The sequence below is a fragment of the Anolis sagrei genome, chromosome 4 (genome assembly GCF_037176765.1).
Source record: "Anolis sagrei isolate rAnoSag1 chromosome 4, rAnoSag1.mat, whole genome shotgun sequence".
NCBI lineage: Eukaryota > Metazoa > Chordata > Lepidosauria > Squamata > Dactyloidae > Anolis > Anolis sagrei.
Genome location: NC_090024.1, coordinates 153656860 through 153676035, shown reverse-complemented (window position 1 = coordinate 153676035; position 19176 = coordinate 153656860). Strand labels below are relative to the sequence as shown.

Genomic DNA, 19176 nt, shown 5'->3' with positions numbered 1-19176 from the left:
ATCATAGAAATAACAACCTTTACCCGCCACGCGTTGCTGTGGCCAACCTTCCCTCTTTCTCTCCTTTCCCTCCTTCCTTCCTTCCCTCCCATCTTTCCTTCTCCTCTTCCTTCTCTATCTCTTTCCTTCCTTCCCCCTTTTTCTTTCTCTTCTGGTCTCTTTTCTTCCTTCTCTCTTTCCTTCTTTCCTTCCCTCCCTCTTTCTCTACATCTTCCCCCTTCCTTCACTCCCTTTTTCCTTCCTTCATTCCCTTTTTTCTTTTCTTCTCTCCTTCCTTCCTTCCTTCCCCCTTTTTCTTTCTCTTCTGGTCTCTTTTCATCCTTCTCTCTTTCCTTCTTTCCTTCCCTCCCTCTTTCTCTACATCTTCCCCCTTCCTTCACTCCCTCTTTCCTTCCTTCATTCCCCTTTTTCTTTCCTTCTTTCCTTCCTTCCTGTCTTTCCTGGATTTTGACAGGGCGGGAAGGGGCAGGGTGGGGTTTGGACGTGGCGTGAAGTAAAAGGAGGTAAGATTGGGGCAGGCGAGTGATGGAGCATGAGGTTGTGTGTGTGTGTGCGGCAGCGGGGGGGGAGTGGGGTTGTGCGTGTGTGTGTGGCGGTGGGGGGAGTGATGGAGCATAGGGTTGCGTGTGTGTGCGGCAGCAGGGGGGAGTGGGGTTGCGCGTGTGTGTGTGGCGGTGGGGGAAGTGATGGAGCGTGGGGTTGCGTGTGTGTGTGCGGCGGGGGGAGTGATGGAGTGTAGGGTTGTGCGTGTGCGTGCGGCAGGGTGTGTGTGTGCGGGAAGCGGCGCGGCGGGGCTTGGAGTGGGCATGGCTTCCGCAGAGGGAACTGTGTGCACGCGCCAGGGAACTTGCGGCTGGGCACCAATGCGCATGCTCAGTTGTTTTGCCATTTTATGAGTGTGTTGTTGTGTTGTTTTTCATTTTGAGTAGATATGTTTGTACCTTATGGGTTGTGTTATGGGCATGGGAATTTTGGTTAAGTTTCGTTGGGGGGTTTGTGAGTTTTGTTGTTTTTCCGTTTTGTGAGTGTGTTGTTGTGTTGTTTTTCATTTTGAGTAGATATGTTTGTACCTTGTGGGTTGTGTTATGGGCATGGGAATTTTGGTTAAGTTTCGTTGGGTTTTTTTGAGTTTTGTTGTTTTGCCGTTTTGTGAGTGTGTTGTTGTGTTGTTTTTCATTTTGAGTAGATATGTTTGTACCTTGTGGGTTGTGTTATGGGCATGGGAATTTTGGTTAAGTTTCGTTGGGTTTTTTTGAGTTTTGTTGTTTTGCCGTTTTGTGAGTGTGTTGTTGTGTTGTTTTTCATTTTGAGTAGATATGTTTGTACCTTGTGGGTTGTGTTATGGGCATGGCAATTTTGGTACAGTTTCGTTGGGGGGTTGTGGAGTTTTGTATGTATGAGTGTAATAGTGAAAGGAATTGCCTTAGGTGTCAAAACATCTTTAATGTCATAAATTTATTATCCACAGGAAGACTTGAGAAACTGCAAGTTGCATACTGTTTCCCAATATGTATCATAGTGCAGAAAGAATCTTTCTGTAGTTTTCTACAGAGTAACATAATTCATCATAGAATCATAGAGTTCAAAGCGTCCTCATGGGCCACCCAGTCCAACCCCCTGCCACGAAGCTGGAAAATCACATTCAAAGCACCCCCGACAGATGGCCATCCAGCCTCTGTTTAAAAGCTTCCAAAGAAGGAGCCTCCACAACACCTCAGGGCAGAGAGTTCCACTGCTGAACGGCTCTCACAGTCAGGAAGGTCTTCCTCATGTTCAGATGGAATCTCCTTTCTTGTAGTTTGGAGCCATTGTTCCGCGCCCTAGTCTCCAGGGCAGCAGAAAACAAGCTTGCCCCTTCCTCCCTATGATTTCTCCCAGTTGAAGTCCCAAAAGCCAGAAGGGCCAAAGTTTGCCCATGCCTGGTATAGATGCATCCTAGGTATATATTCCTAGAAGTCTTTTTGTAGAAACTCTCAAGCTGGGAAACAGGAGGACAGGCAGGACGGGGCCCATTGTGAAGGCAGCAGGCCTAGGAGGGGCCTAGAGAGGCCTGCAAGACCCGAGGCTCCCCACAGTCCTCCCAATAGGGCAAGCAGGGGCTGCTGAGGCTGCAAGGCCTACCCATGCCCCAATCCCCTCAGCAACATAGCGATTGGCGGCAAACCAGAGGAGAGATGGAGGATCTGCCTCATGGAGCAAGGAGACAAGGCCGGCCTTGACAAGCCTGCCTCAGGGCCGCTCCAAAGCACCCAAGGGAGGCGGAGGCCTTCTCTTCCTCTCCCTAAGAAGTATTCTTAAGGACTGGTGACAGGTTTATTTCTGACAGGAGCAAGCGCCTGGACGTTGTCGGCAGAACAAAGCCTGTCATAAAACACCGGTTAAACGTAACAGAGGGTTTCTTTTTGTCTTTGTTTACACACACACACACACAGTGATATCGGTTACCCCTCTGTGCCACCATTTCTGCCCGAGATACAGCCTGGCACAAAGCAAAGATGGCGCAGAAAGGGTGGCACCTATTCACGGCATTGCTTCTGCTCCATGGAGTGAAAGGGAGCCTTATAAAGCTCCGCAATGGTGGATATGAAGATGTCGTGATTGGCATTCACCCTAGCATCCCGGAAAGCGGCAGAATCATTAGTAGCATAAAGGTGAGACCACGATATTTTGTTGATGTAGTGATTTGTAGTAGCGTAGCCATTGGTGACTTTAGCTAACTGGAACCACAAGGAGAAAAGGGCAATTATTATTATTATTATTATTATTATTATTATTATTATTATAATTATTATATATTATTTTGGAGATTCACAAGATTCGGTGGCCATAGATGGGTGTTTTAGGTTGTAAATCCTCTCATAGGTCCCTTCCTCGCTGCCTAGATGTGGTAACAGAGGCCCCATCTATACTGACCATTTGAACAAACACCCACAAAAGAAAGCCCTTAATGCACACCTGTGGGAGGCATCGCCATCCAGGACTGAAACTAATTTCAGGATTTCCTATGTAATCATTGGCACAGTGACATTGCTTTCTTCAACATTGGTTTAAAACTACATTAAATGGTTAGCAAAGATGGGTGGTAGCTCAGCTTTAATGTATTCTTTGACCTCCTTCCACCTTGGTTGAAAATCAGCTTTATAAATGTCCCACTGTAAAAAAAAACCCTCTAAAACCAGGACAGTAAATAAAGAGCGACATTCAAAAAGCAGTGGTATTCCAGACAAGAATCAATCAGGGTCAGCTAACACCCCCCCAGCACCCCCAGGCACCAATCAGCCAGGCTTTGAAGCTGCAAGGCAGTTAAATGCTAATCAAGGTGACCATTTGCAACATTCACTCTTGCCTCAAGCAGACAAGAGCTCTTTCTTCCATCCTGGACATTCATCATCATCATCATCATCATTTAATTACTTATTAATCGCCCTCCATCCAAGAAGCTCTAGGCCAGTGGTTCTCAACCTGGGGTCCCCAGATGTTTTTGGCCTACAATTCCCAGAAATCCTAACAGCTGGTAAACTGGCTGGGATTTCTGGGAGTTGTAGGCCAAAAACATCTGGGGACCCAAGGTTGAGAACCACTGCTCTAGGCAGTTTGCAAGCTAAAATTGTAAAGGATAAAAATACATACATACCGATATTGATAAAATTAACATAGATCAAAAGCTCTAGTAAAAAGCCAGGTCTTAAGTGCTAGGGTAAAAGGCCCTAACTCACACATGGCTCTCATATAGGGCGGCAAGGAATTCCATAAGGCAGGGGCAGAAAGAGAAAAAGTTCTGCGTCTGGTCCTTTCCAAGTGCACTTCTCTAGGACCCGGTATATAAAGTAAGTCCCGTTGGGATGGTTGTTGCGACCTCCGATGATGGGAGAATGAGAGACGGTCCCTAAGATACGATGGACCCTGGCTGTAAAGAATTTTAAAGGTCAGAACTAGCATCTTATATAGAACACGGTAATCCGTTGGAAGCCAATGCAAATGCCGCAACACTGGTGTTATATGGCATTTCATGGGTGTTCTTGTGAGTAGCCCGGTTGCCGCATTCTGAACAATACAGAGCTTTCGGGTCGTAGACATCGAAAGGCCAACATACAGGGTGTTGCAATAGTCCAGCCTAGACGTGACCGTGGCATGGATGACTGTTGCCAGAGCCTCATCAGATAGGTAGGGTGCCAATTACCTCGCTTGTCGTAGATGGAAAAAGGCCTGTTTGCTGGCAGCAGCGACCTGAGTTTCCATTGTCAGCTGTGAATCCAAAATGACACCCAATATACATCCCACAGATATACACAGTAAACCTCACTTGCCTAGTTTCCAACAGACCCCTCAATGTTTGAGGATGCCTGCCATAGATGTGGACGAAATATCAGGCGAGAATAATTCTGGAACATGACCATACAGCCCATAAAACTCACAGCAACCCAGTGATTCCGGTCATGAAAGCCTTCGACAACAGATTTCCACTGTAGACATTTTTAAGAACGTGTATGTACATATGCACCATACTTTAAGTTGGGAAGGTAGAAATAGCTATGAGTCCTGAAATGACTGGTTTTATTCCCCTTACCTGTGCTTCTATCAGAAATGGTTCCTTCACATCGATTTTCATGATACCAGGGACAGCAATGTGTAATTTTTTGTATTGTCAAAGTTAAAGGGGATCTATTAGAAGGCTGAGATGCAAAGATGTGATTCACTCTACAACCTTCCCTCCCTATCTGTTGTTAGGAAATGTTTGAAGAGGCTTCTTCTTATCTCTATGGTGCTTCACAACGGAGGTTTTATTTCAGGACTATAAAAATTGTAATACCTTCAACATGGGCATCCAAACCTGAATATAAAAGGGCAACCAGAGAATCCTATGAACATGTAAGTGGGAAGCATGCTTTCAGTCTAAATGCATTTCCCCCACTTTTGTTGTCTCTATATTAGGGAAAGGCAGCATAAAAAGCAAAGAATTATAGATAGAATTATTGCAGGGGGACTTTCTTTACAGTAAATATGGAGAGAATTGGGTTATGCACAATATACTGTAAAGTCATTATGGATGTGATAACAGCTTTAAAGAAGGATCCATCAGATCAGTTAATAGAGTATTGATAACATGCATATTTGAAGCCATAACAACCAAAGATAACTTCCATGTGCCTCTAAAGATCAGTTGCTAAGGTAAAATGGGGAACAGTGGAGAAGTACCAGTAGCTTTCAAATCGTATTTACAGTTGTCCAAAAAGTATCTTGGACACAAGAAGTTTATGAGCCGCGGCCGCCATCATCGCTGGGTCGCCATCCGGAGGGGGGTCGCCGCCGCCCACTGTGGAGGCCGGACGCCGCCGGGCCGCCACTGTTGCAGCCGCCGGACCACCATCAGGCCGGCCAGACCGGCCAGACCATCGCTACTAGGCCGCGGCCGACGCTGGGCCGCCGCCGCCGTCGCAGGTGCCGCGGCCGCCATTGCGACCGGGCCGCGGCCGACACCATCGCTGGGCCGCTGCCTCCGCCGCCTGGAGGAGATCGTCGCCGCCCCGCGGCGGGCCTGCAGCTGGCTGGGAGCACCACCGGGCCCCACCGGTCCTTCGCTGAGCCGGCCAGCCCATCGCCAAGCCGCCGCGGGTCCGCAGCCACCAGGCGGGTCCGCAGCCACCAGCTGCCGCGGCCCCCACCACTACTAACAGGCCGCGACCGTTGCCGCGGCCGACATCAACGCTAGGCCGCGGCCGCCGCCACCCAGACGAAACCATCGCCCTCTACAGGGGCTAGGCCGCAATTGCAGTGGCCGCCCTCTACAGGGGCTAGGCCGCAACTGCAATTAGGCCGCTGCCGCGGCCTTTTCACCATCAGGCCGCTGCTGAGTGGTCAGCCACCTTTGCCGCCAGGCCGTCGCCGCTGCCACTCGGGGCGAGACCATCATCACCCTGGGGTCAGAGACCGAACAACCGCCGGAAAAACTCCAAGCCTCAAGCCCTCGTTAGAGGGGGCTCGGCCAGCCGGATTACCGCCGTCGCTGCTTGGCCCCCGCTGACCATCGAGGCGGCTTGGTCCGAAGGAGAGGCCGAGTGCTGCCTGGCCTCACCCATCAGTCTATTGGACCGCCAAACCACCGCCACCATCAGCTGTAAATTGGAGAGGCCGGATGCTGGGCCGCCGCCGCTGAGCCACCGCCGCCGATCCGCCGCCGCCGTCCGCCGCCGGTCGCTGGGTGTAGAGACCGGATGTTCCTGGCCTCCACAACCGCCGCCGGTGGGAAAGTCATCGTCGCTGGGCCGGCTGGGTTGTTGGGCCGCTGTCGGACCACTGAGCCGTTCCACCCTGGGCGAGCCCGATTTCACTGAGCGCCATTTCGAACTGGCCACGGCTGCGTAGCCTTTCCATTAGATCCATTAGATTAGAAGAAGTAGGCTTCTTCGCTGTTATTTACTGAGCAAAGTGTGACCAACCACCTGTGCTGCCCCACCCCCGAGTTATCAACTCCGGAAGCCTATCCGCTGGTTCACCAACCGTCTGGAGTCTCATTAGAGTCTCACTGGGGTCATAGCAATATTTAGTTAATATCGTATAATATCAACTAGCACTTTCCGATAGTCATTGTTTGTCATCTGTTAACATTGCAATAAGAACGATTTAGAACACCTAGGCGCCTGCCATCTGCTGCTAGATTGCACCAGCACTTTCACCCCTGCCCTGTCCCTCTGTGCCGCACTTTATATCGCTAAGTAGAGCACTTTAGACCTAGCACTTTATTAATGTGCCTTTGAATGTGTTTTGCTGCTAAGAAATTTACGATCATCCTCGCTCACTGACAGACTGCTCCTGAAACCCTTGCACTTTAAGAACTAGCTATACCAATATTACCACCTGCATCACTGCTACCCATGTGGTCCCCTGCCCCCCTTTGGATACTGCTTATGTTGCTCTGGTGTGGGGGAGGGGGTGGGAGAGGAGGAGGAGGTAGTCCGGAGCCTGGGATTGAGAGTGTGGTAGGGAGGGGGGAGGAGGGGGAGGGGGGATGCTGGCAAGAACCAATAAACTTAACAACAAGCATAGGAGAAAGCACTCTTATGGCTCAGAACTGCGGCATGGAGGGGGGGAGGTGTTCCACTAGCCGAGGGGCCCCCATAGAGGTCGTGGTGGGAAGGAGGAGATGCGGGAGAAGGAGACCTTGAATTCGGCCTGATTCGGACCGCTTTTCCAAATTAACTATTCCCAATAGGTCTCCTAAGGTAATTTGGTGTAACCAGGTGAGCGGGCCCTCTGGCTTGAAGGTGGTGTTGTTGAACGCCAGGTCTGTCAACGGGAAAACAACTTGGATTCAGGACCTAATCCTGGAGGAGCGGGCAGATCTGGCGTGCATCACGGAGACCTGGCTGGATGAAGCGGGGGGCGTAAATCTCTCCCAGCTTTGTCCTCCAGGTTTCTCCGTGCAACACCAACCGAGAGCCGGAGGACGGGGAGGCGGGGTCGCAGTGGTCTATAGAGATACCATCCATCTAACCAGGAGCCCCATCCCGCAGACCACAAATTTTGAATGCGTCCACCTGAGGGTGGGTGACCGGGACAGAATAGGGATTCTGCTAGTGTACCGTCCACCTCGCTGCACTACAGTCTCCCTACCTGAGCTAGCGGGGGTGGTCTCGAGCCTGGCGGTGGAGTCCCAACGGCTTCTTGTGCTGGGGGACTTCAACATCCACGCCGAGGCAACCCTCACAGGTGCGGCTCAGGACTTCATGTCCGCCATGGCAACCATGGGGCTGTCCCAACAAATAACTGGCCCCACCCACTGTGCTGGACACACATTGGACTTGGTTTTCTGCCAGGGATGGGAGCAGGGTGGCGGTGTGGAGGAGTTGTCCATCTCTCCGTTGCCGTGGACCGACCACTTCCTGATTAGATTTAGGCTCACTGCGCCCCCTAACCTCCGCAAGGGTGGGGGACCCATTAAGATGGTCCGCCCCAGGAGGCTAATGGATCCGAACGGATTCCTGACGGCTCTTGGGGAGTTTCCCGCCACCGCGGTAGGCGACAATGTCGAGGCCTTGGTCACTCTCTGGAATGGGGAGATGACCAGGGCTATTGACATGATCGCTCCGGAACGTCCCCTCTCAAGTAACCGAGCTAAACCAGCCCCTTGGTTCACCGAGGAGCTGGCAGCGATGAAGCGAAGGAAGAGGGTTCTAGAGAGCGTGTGGCGATCGGACCCAAGCGAGTCAAACCGAGCACGGTTTGTGTCCTTTTTGAGGGCATATGCCGCGGCAATAAAAGCCGCAAAGAAAACCTTCTTTGCGGCCACTATTGCGTCTGCAAAGAACCGTCCGGCGGAGTTGTCCCGGGTTGTCAGAGGCCTTTTAACTCCCCCGACTGGTGGGAGCCCTGACAACTCGGCAACGCGCTGTGAAGCATTTGCTCGGTTCTTTGCAGACAAAGTCGCTTTGATCCGTTCCGGGCTGGACGCCACATTAGATGCAGTCTCCGTGGATGTGACACAAGCACCTGCTTGTCAGATTTTGTTGGATTCTTTTCAGTTTGTGAAACCCGAGGATGTGGACAAGGTACTTGGAGGAATGAGACCCACCACGTCCATCCTAGACCCCTGCCCATCCTGGCTTCTTAAGGAGGCCAGAGGGGGATTGGCCGAGTGGGTAACAGTGGTGGTTAACGCCTCCCTTCGGGAAGGCAAGATTCCAGCGAGCCTAAAACAGGCTGTTATAAAGCCGCTGTTGAAAAAACCATCACTTGACCCCACTAAATTGGACAACTTTCGGCCTGTTTCTAATCTTCCCTTCTTGGGCAAAGTCATGGAAAGCGTGGTGGCCTCACAACTCCAGGTATTCTTGAGAGACACGGATTATCTGGATCCGGCACAGTCTGGTTTCAGACCGGGACATGGTACCGAGACGGTCTTGGTCGCCTTAGTGGATGATCTGCGCCGGGAGCTAGACAGGGGGAGTGTGTCCCTGTTGGTGCTCCTGGACCTCTCAGCGGCCTTCGATACCGTCGACCACGGTATTCTTCTGGGGCGCCTTGCAGAGATGGGCCTCGGGGGCACTGCCTTGCAGTGGCTCCGGTCATTTCTGGAGGGTCGTACTCAGAAGGTGTTACTGGGGGACTCCTGTTCAACGCCGCAGCCGTTGACCTGTGGCGTTCCTCAGGGCTCCATCTTGTCCCCCTTGCTGTTTAACATCTACATGAAGCCGCTGGGTGAGATCATCCGGAGTTTCGGGGTGCGGTGTCACCTGTACGCAGATGACGTCCAACTCTGTCACTCCTTCCCACCTGCTACTAAGGAGGCCGTCGAAGTCCTGAACCGGTGCCTGGCCGCTGTAATGGTCTGGATGAGGGCGAACAAACTGAAATTAAATCCAGACAAGACAGAGGTACTCCTGGTCAGTCGCAAGGCCGAACAGGGTATAGGGTTACAGCCTGTGCTGGACGGGGTCGCACTCCCCTTGAAGGCGCAGGTTCGCAGCTTGGGTGTGACCCTGGACTCATCGCTGAGCCTGGAGCCCCAGGTTTCAGCGGTGACCAGGGGAGCATTTGCACAGCTTAGGCTCGTGCGCCAGCTGCGCCCGTATCTTGGGAAGTCTGACTTGGCCACGGTGGTACACGCTTTGGTCACATCCCGCCTCGACTACTGCAACGCTCTCTACGTGGGGCTGCCCTTGAAGACGGTCCGGAAGCTCCAGCTAGTCCAGCGCGCGGCAGCCATGTTGTTAACGGGAGCTGGACGCAGAGAGCATACAACGCCCCTGCTGTCCCAGCTCCACTGGCTGCCGATTTGCTACCGGGCCCAATTTAAGGTGCTGGTGTTATCCTACAAAGCCCTAAACGGTTCCGGCCCAAAATACCTTGCAGACCGCATCTCGGCCTACGAGCCCACGAGGGCCTTGAGATCATCCGGGGAGGCCCTTCTCTCGGTCCCGCCTGCCTCACAGGCACGTTTGGCGGGGACGAGGGAGCGGGCCTTCTCGGTGGTGGCCCCCCGGCTGTGGAACACCCTCCCTGCTGAAGTTAGACAGGCGCCCTCCTTGATGGCCTTTCGTAGGGGCCTGAAAACATGGCTCTTCGAGCAGGCCTTCAACTGAGTGTATTTGAATGACAATGGAATGAACTAGGACTACGAATTTTGGCTATGACCCCAGGACTTGACGAAGCGGACTTTTAGTATAAGTATATGTTATGTTGTAGTTGTCTGGTTTGTTATCGTCACGGCTCACTGTATACTGTCTTTTTGTTGTTGTTCACCGCCCCGAGTCGCCCTCGGGCTGAGAGGGGCGGTCAATAAATGCAAGAAATAAATAAATAAATAATGTAGTTTTCTTATGGTTAGGTGAGGATAGATCTGAGATCATCTGCTTTTTCCTTTTCTTCTTTCTTTCTTTTTGTCCCCCCCCCCCTTTTTTTGTGTTTCTACTCTATATTTCTTTTTTTACTTCGCTTTTTAAACTTTTAATGTATCTTATTCAATTTTAATTTTTTTCCAACAGCATATACAATTAACCATTTTGAGAACAGTATCTAAGTTGGGAAAGTACACTGTATTTTTTTAAAGAAAAGAAAAATTGTTGATGTCTTAATACAGTTTATACATAAAATAATTAAGAATGCAAACATTTATGTAGTAGCTAAACTAAAATAAGAATAAGCATAATAATAAGTTGCTTCCCATCTAGTTTAGGAGCCCCCGGTGGTGCAATGGGTTAAACCCTTGTGTGGGCAGGACTTCTGACCGAAAGGTTGGTGGTTCGAACCCAGGGAGTGGGTTGAGCTCCCATCTATCAGCTCCAGCTCCTCATGCGGGGACATGAGAGAAGCCTCCCACAGAATGGTAAAACATCCGGGTGTTCCCTAGGCAATGTCGTTGCAGACGGCCAATTCTCTCATACCAGAAGCAATTTGCAGTTTCTCAAATCGCTTCTGACATGAAAAAAAAAGCAAAACCTGGTTTACAACTTTCTCTGCTTAAGGCATATTATTTTTATACTTCGGTTACAATCTTCTATCTACTTAAGTATAATTTGTTTTATTTCCTCTCCCCTCCCCTCTTATCCCTTACCCCTTTCTTGTGCCACCTCCACCTGGACTAACTCATCAACTCAAATTTACCCCATATGTTCCAAAAATCCGTTTCCTTCCATATCATTTACTGTAAATTTTAAAACCTTTTTAATAAAGTTAATTCTTTTAAAATGAAACAAGTTTCTGGCTTTGTTTACACCCTTAACCTGATTTTGAAAGACTCGTCTTATGTTCAAACATTATGATTCTTATTTGGATATAAGCTGATCACATCAAGACTTAATTCTAAACAAATGCTCATAGTTATCATAGTCTTCTTCCTCCTCCTCTTTGACATCTTCTACTTGTACATCTACTTTTGATGGTGCTCTCTAAAACAGTTTCTATTCATTTTAGGCTGATATCATAGTGGCAGAACCTTTCCAGAAATATGGAGATGAACCTTACACTTTGCAGTATGGAGGATGTGGCCAAAAGGGACGCTACATTCATTTCACCCCTGACTTCCTGACAGATAACTATTTTCTCAGCATCTATGGGTCACGAGGTAGTATCTCTTAATTCAAGCACAAATGCTTATAATCAAAGTTCCTTTTTTAAAAAAATCACAGAATGAGGAAAGCCATGAAAACACAATTTCATTTTACAGTTATTGGAAATTCCAGAACCTATTGGGAGTAAGTGAACCATAACCTTATTGAAAAAGTAAAAAATGATGTTACATCCTTTTGGCAAATGTGAATTTCCATGAACATGGAGACCATCCTTTGAAAATCACTAGCTGAGAAAAGCATGACCTTGTTAGAAGTCAACCCTTTGAACAAGTGATGTGATATAATCATTCATGTAATGGCACACACAGGTAACTCAGCTGTGAAACCGAAGAACCATGTCTTTAAACTGCCAAGTAGAGTATAGGTATTTCTTTGAAGTAGAATTTGCAGTTGTAATCACCCAAAAGATATACGCTCCCTTGAAACCTCTTCTTCAAAATATGCACTCAAAAGACAAAAACAAAGTAGTCTTTTGTGAAAAATAGTATCTCAGGTGTACTAACAAACTTCTTGTATATATTCAGCATACTTGTCCATAGTCCAATGTCTTTAAGCCTGTAGATATAGTCCAAACTGCATAACTATAGACTCACTGAAGTCTGAAAAGAGACAAACTGCATCAATCTAAAAGCACACTAAATACAAAATGGAGTCTGAAGCCCCTCCCACACCAAAGAGGTGCAGTCAAATAGGCAAACCAAAATGTACATACAATATAAGTTAACAATCATACACATTTTTCAAACAATTAGTGCAGGCTTGGAAGGTTGCCGTTTCCAACATTCAGTCCTTTATCTAAAGCAGGGGTCCTCAAAGTTTTTAAACAGAGGGCCAGGTCACAGTTCCTCAAACTGTTGGAGGGCCGGATTATAATTTGAAAAAAACATTTATTTACATCATTTTTTAATTTACGCCATTTTTATCCGTCCATTTCAGCCTGAAGACGATGCAGGGTGGCGTACAGACCGGCACAATTAGATGCCGTCCAGCTGATGCACACTGCACATATCTTATTTGTAGTGCAAAAAAAAAAAACCCCTTAAAACAATACAACAATTAAAATCAAGAACAATTTTAACAAATATAAACTTATTAATATTTCAATGGGAAGTGCAGACCTGATTTTGGCTGATGAGATAGGATTGTTATTGTTGTTGTGTGCTTTCAAGTCATTTCAGACTTAGGTTGACCCTGAGCGAGGGCCAGGTAAATGAACTTGGAGGGTCGTATCCGGCCCTCGGGCCTTAGTTTGAGGACCCATGATCGATTCTAAAGGATACTGAGGGCACATCCAGACAGCCCCTTTAACGTGGGAGTTCCTGCAATTAAAAAGGGGCTGTCCAGTTGACGTCCTGGAAATTCCAAATTAATTCACCATAAACCAGGAAAACCCTGGTTTGTGGCGAATTTATTAGATAGTGGGTTTATTCTGTGCCTTCTTGGAAGGTGCAGGATAAATCCACTACTTCCGGTGTCTGGTCTGCAGTCCAGACAACATTCCCACAGTTTTCCTGACTAAGTTAGTATTGAAGAATCCCAACGTCCTCCCCAAAAGTGCTCCCCCCTTTTAAAAATAACAGTACTTACCAACCTCCAACAGAGAGCTGCAGGAGCTCTCCTGCCATGTAGAGATGATGCGCCAGGAGAACGGGGGGTGGGGGGTGGGGTGGGTGGCAGTGGAAGGATTTGCTCCTTCCCCCCCCCCTTCTCTTTGCGTGTCATTTATATATGCCAGGAGAACTGCCGCAACTCTCCAATGGAGGCTGGTAAGTACTTTTATTTTTAAAGGCTTTTGGAGAGGGGTTTAGAGTCTCCAGATGTTCTCCCGGGCCAGTCCCAGAATAACATCTGTACACCCAGCCCAGAAAGTGTGTGCTTTCTGGGGTGAGTGTGGACAGGGCTCCAGGAACATCTGTGTGTTTTAAACGCGGATGCTCCTGGGATAAAGCTCTGTCTGGAAGGGCCCTATATGTAACATGGACTAGCAATAGTCCATAATTTGATTCTTCAATACATTTTCAAGCTGCAAATAAAATAAAATAAATCTTCAAGCCCAGTGGATTTGCCTTGTCATATGTCTTCAAACTATATAAAAAACAAGAATTGGGTCAAACTTATCATCACACACATGAGATGCTAGGAGCATGGTGTTTCAGCATGATATTGATAGACAGAATTCTGTCTTACGACTCTTCTACTCCAGCTGGAAGTTGGATGGGCACGCCACCTATCAGATGATGAAGAGGAGCTACCTGTGGAAGCCCTCCTCCAACTGAAATGGAAACGTCGCTGTATGCTTCACTTTCAACACAAGAGGCTTCGCCTGTTCTGCTGGCTCCAATGGAGCTCCCTCGGAGCTAGTACAGGGCCTCTCCACAATGGTGACGCTTTCCCCATGTGATGTCAGGTGAAACAGGATGCTTTGCCTTGCTAATATGATGAGGTCACTTTTGTGATAAGAACAGAATGTGTCCATATAGTGCACATGCTGTTTCCATGACACATCTTAATCTAAAGTCATCAAACAATTCCTTTTGCTTTCCTTGACTACATATATTGGTTAGAATCCTATTGGTCAGCTATACTTGTATAAAAATAGTTGTACAATTATTTACATATCTGTGGTCTCTAGTGAATCCAAACTTGTTGCAAGCACATATAATCACTCTTTCTCACACTTTTGCCTAGTTTGGGAGAAGGAGCTAATTAACCATTGTTCAATGATGCACACTTTCAACATTCCAACGGTTTCTTCATCAGGCAAAATATGTTTAAAATCATATAACCTTGTCTCAGTCCCTGCATTGTCACAAGAAGGGAAAGGCTTCTGCCTACATTGAGATTCTTCCCTGCATTGAGATCCTTTTTGTTTATCCACCATATGAACTGGTGATGATGGGAATTGCAACCCAAGAGTTCTTGTGGCTCTAAGGCTGGAGAAAGGTTAAAGGGCATATGAAAGTCAGACATATCCACCAGCCTTGTACAATAATACCATGAGAAATTGGTTTAATTTGTTCTGGGACCAAGCTCATTACTCAGTTTGCTTGTATGTCAAATCAGATTTCCCCATCAGAATGAATTGAAATGTTTTTAATCCATTCCATTCCTCCCCCCAAACCACACCAATTTTTTTGTTACCACCCTTCCTCTTCCTCCTCCTCAGTGGCAGTTGATGAAGGGGACACTTGTGCCACCTGTGCCTCGTGCACACGCTCCTGCCCCCCTCCCCAGCCCCCACTTTTGCTTGAGGAAGTCACCCAAATATCCCCCTCTCTTCCTCCTTTTCCTCCTCTCTGGCCCCACTTTGACTTAAGCCTGTCGCCATCACCACTGCTCTGTAGCAGGAGGAGCCATTGACGCTACCAGAGTGGAGAGGGAAAAAAGAGACACCCCTCGGCACACAGAGAGTGTTCGTCTCGTTCCCTTACAACGGGCGCCCGGCTCATCCAATCTGAGTGTGCTGGAAATGTATAAGTTCCAGTTCCTTTGTCAGGCTTTCTCACGCACAGTTTTAGAGTAGTCACTTTTATGTTAGTTTTATGTGGGTGGAGTTTGTATCAGCCATTTTGTCCACCCCTTTGCCTAAGGAAAGGGAGCCATTTTAGATCATAGACCACCAGGGAATCTTGGAAGTAAGAAGTGTCTGCAGTTGGTCCCAGTGAGATCCAGGCTTGGACAAGCCATTTGAAGTCAATTTCTAGACCAATAATTAGTTGGCCATTAACTAATTAACGCCTTGGGCATTGGGTGCCCTAAAGGCCACAATACCAGAGACAGCGAGCAAGGAAAACTGTCATATATTCTCCTCAGAAACCTTCCACAACTGGCAGCTTCAGGTACAACCAGTTACCCTTCAAATTTTAAATATGAGAGGAAGTCAAGTTAGTGCCTGGGTGGACATAGTCCCAGGACCAGTTAATAAAATGTTACCATTTCGTGAAAACAATAGCGTGGACATTGATTCTGTGGGGTTCCTTGCTCAAACAGGAAGGCAATCCAGCATCCCTCAAGCTGACAGAAAGTTAGGATGTGTTAATGCGAAACAGACATGTAAATCAGCTTGGGTGTGACTGCACACTGAGCTTCCATCATGAAAAGGATGATGCCCTCGAGCAGTGCCGTTGAGGCTTGCATTATCAACCATCCAAAGAGTGGTTGTATTATGAGGAGGTGGACTTGTGGGAGGGGAGATGGTGGAGAAGAAGGCTGCAGAAAGGGATATCTAGCTCAACCCGGATCTCCGTTTATATCTCAAAGCAAAAAACGAGACTAGCGACAGCTCGTATCTCCAAAAAACCCGCAAGTTGGGTTGATCATAAGTCAAGACATCACTGTATTTAAATTGAAACCCCACTATCCTGACTAAACAGAGCAAACTGCAACCTTACAGATATTACTGTATCACAATCCCCATCGGTTCTAGTCTTCATGTGTAATGATACAGGAGTTGTAATCCAGCATCTGGAGGGCCACATAAAATGACAAGGTGAGCCAAATTTGGACTGTGGAACTTGAGTTTGACACATGCACCCTACATTATTTTTATTATTATCTTGGACCTGAGAAAGAAGCCAGCCCAGCTTGGAAAGCTTCCAAGTCCATTATAGCTGGGAAATAAAGGTATCGCTCTTTTGTGGATTTTTATGTTTATTCTTTTTGTTTCATTTTACTTCATGGCCAACATGATTATATTGTCCAGTGAGTGAGTACAGGCACATGATGTGTATTTCACAGCACTGGAATCCAGAGTAACCTCACTTGTGTAAATTTTCATTATTCTAGTAGTTTAAAGGATTTTGGCTATTATCTTGAAAATATCTGTCTCTTGAGTAATTGAAGTATAGGTTAGCATCTTATTTAGATCTTTGAAGGGGGTTGCAGGAGAACATGCAAGAAAAACAATACTGCTTTGGCTTGTTTTTATTGGTTTTTCACAGGCAAAATCTTAGTTCATGAATGGGCTCATCTCAGATGGGGTGTTTTTGATGAATACAATTATGATGCACCCTTCTATTCTATTGGACGAAGAAAGATTGAAGCAACAAGGTACCATACAATAATTAGCCATGCTAGCCTTGTATAGAAAAGAAGAGAAAATTCAACAACAGGATGAAAACGATTGGAAGTCAACATACTTTTTTTTCTTTTTTCTTTCTTTTTTTCCCTTTCCCATGTATGTATATGTGTATATGTATACACACACATACATACACTAGCCATCACCTGTCACACGTATATATGTGTGTATATATTTGTGTATATGTGTGTTTGCACATATATGTGTGTGGTTTTGCACATGCGTTTTAATGTATTTTCAGTTTTTGGCTTTTAAAGTCTCTTCTGCTGTGTTTTTTCAATGTTTTTATGAGTGATGTTCACTTGTTGGCCTGATATGTGTATTGTGTCCAAATTTGGTGTCAATTTGTCTGGTCGTTTTTGAGTTATGGTAATCCCACAAACTAACATTACATTTTTATTTATATAGATATATGCACATGCATTATTTTAATTTTATTCTTTTGAGTCTCCTCCCTCCCTTAGTATCCCACCCCACCTTACTTTTTATTCTATTTTGGATCTAAGGACATTCAAGGACAATTAATAGATATCAATGAGTCTTACTTTACCCAAACCTTATTCCTCCTGGTGTTCCTATTTCCTTTCCCAATGATGCTTAATTTTGATGTGTTATATTTGTTTTCCATTAGGGTCTCCTATTGCTACTTTTTCTCTTCTCCAGCTTGTTCTGCTGCCCCAACTCCCTCCTTGCTTTATCTCATCTTTCTTCCTGCTCCCTGTGTTGAAGGAGAGATAGGCAGATAACAGTATGAATGTAACAAGGTGGGAGAGAAAGAAAAGAGGACTAAAAAGAGAACTGAAAAAGAGGGGGGAAATGGCAGGACAAGGTGAGGAAGAAGGGAAGGAAGCCGAACAATTTATGTTAATTCTCTCAGAAGAGTCATTATTGTTTTTTAAAAAGTCATCAAACTGCTTTGGCCAATAATTTTAAAAATGGTTGTTGTGTACCTTCAAGGTGAACTCATCAACATCTCTTTGGCCAGACCCTGCTTTCCCTGCAGCCTGCCAACACACAGTTTCAAAACTTCTAAAGTGCATCCTGTTTCCCTAAGAACAATGCCAAGGACCACATCCCTGTCTTCCTCTACAGCAGAAACTAACTCCCTGCAACAAAAGTATCATGACTCCAAAATTGCACTCCTTTCTCTTTCCTTGAGAAAAGGAGCAAGTGTCCAGAAGCCTGCTTTCCCATAGTAGATCTGACACTCCCAAGATACACCATCTCTTTCAATAGAATATCTGTCACAATTTTTGGATTGTAATAAAGTCTCTTATAGAGCAGTATTTCTTGCTAATATTGTTCCAAAGTTGTAAATGATTGATAGGTGTTTTTCCAGCCTGAAACATCCTGGCACCCCAGTTTCTTGGCAAATATTGACTTTTCTTAATTGGTGTTGGTAAACATAAGGAGCCTTGTGTTAACTTCTTTCTTAATGTAAGGAACCCTGTAAACATTTCCTTAATTTAAAGAGCCATTGTATCTGATAATGTAAACATGTACAGCTAGTATCACTGGCCTATATAGATTCGTAACTAGGGGAGACAGGACCAGAAGATGCAGAATTGAACACCAGACTGAGCTTTATGAACCTGGATGCCTGTTTATTCCTCATAAAAAGCAAATTTCGCCGGCATCAATAATGTTCATGCAAAGTCTGTCTTCAGTAAGTATGACTACAGTCTGTGGGGATACTATAGGAATTCGTTAGTTTAATGTCTGTCCTCAAAAATACAAAATATTGTCCAACGTTGCCAAATGGAATCTTGTTTCATTGTTTCAGGCGACAACAGCATGAAATTCTGCAACTAATGTAAATTTGGAAGTAGAGCTCTCTAGATGTTTCTATTAATAATCACAGATATTCAGTCATGTTTACCATCTCCTTTTTCTCTTGTTCCTTCTCCTAGATTTCTCCCATCCTTCTTGTGCCATTTTCTTTCTTTTCTTTTTTTTTTTTTGAGGTAGTTTTTTTGTGGGATTTCAGAACTTTAGGTAAACCGGAACATTTTATATTTTATATGACTGAGGACATAGCATATTTCAAACTAAAAATCCACAGAGTCTCTATAGCTTGTTTGTGTGGCACAGATTTTCCATATTTGTACTATTATTTTATAAAATGGGAACAGTTGTTTTTAACTAATGATCCTGCAATCATGCCCTACTCTTTTTTCCTCTAGGTATCTCAGTTTTGTGACAAAAGCAATCATAACCTTATGGCGCCAAACATGCAGAACAAAATGTGCAGCTACAAAAGCACATGGGAAGTGATTACGAGCTCCGCTGATTTTGCCAGTTCACGTCCATTAGGTGCTCCTCCTCCTGACCCTGTAATTCATTTGATGAAAATGCAGGAGAGAGCACTTTGTCTAGTACTTGATGCTTCTGCGGCTATGGGACGGGTAAGTTTGTCTCCTGTTATTTGAGCCTACTGTTTCTGTATCTGATTAGATTTGCAATTCTGGATACAGTGATGGATATGTATAAAAGAGTTGTCCTAGGCGGTGGTTTCCATCTTAGTCGAGT

General features: G+C 46.3%; 1 protein-coding gene across 1 annotated transcript in view; it reads left to right on the top strand.

Annotated features, from left to right (window-relative positions):
- Positions 1–2495: 2495 nt before the first annotated feature.
- Positions 2496–19176, top strand: part of LOC132773408 (calcium-activated chloride channel regulator 1-like) — a 35910-nt gene continuing 19229 nt past the window's right edge. Inside the window, exons 1-6 of the mRNA XM_067467093.1 lie at positions 2496–2651; positions 4729–4869; positions 11410–11560; positions 16508–16616; positions 18145–18313; positions 18831–19052. Coding sequence (XP_067323194.1) covers positions 2496–2651; positions 4729–4869; positions 11410–11560; positions 16508–16616; positions 18145–18313; positions 18831–19052 — 948 coding nt within the window. The remainder of the gene's footprint in view (positions 2652–4728; positions 4870–11409; positions 11561–16507; positions 16617–18144; positions 18314–18830; positions 19053–19176) is intronic.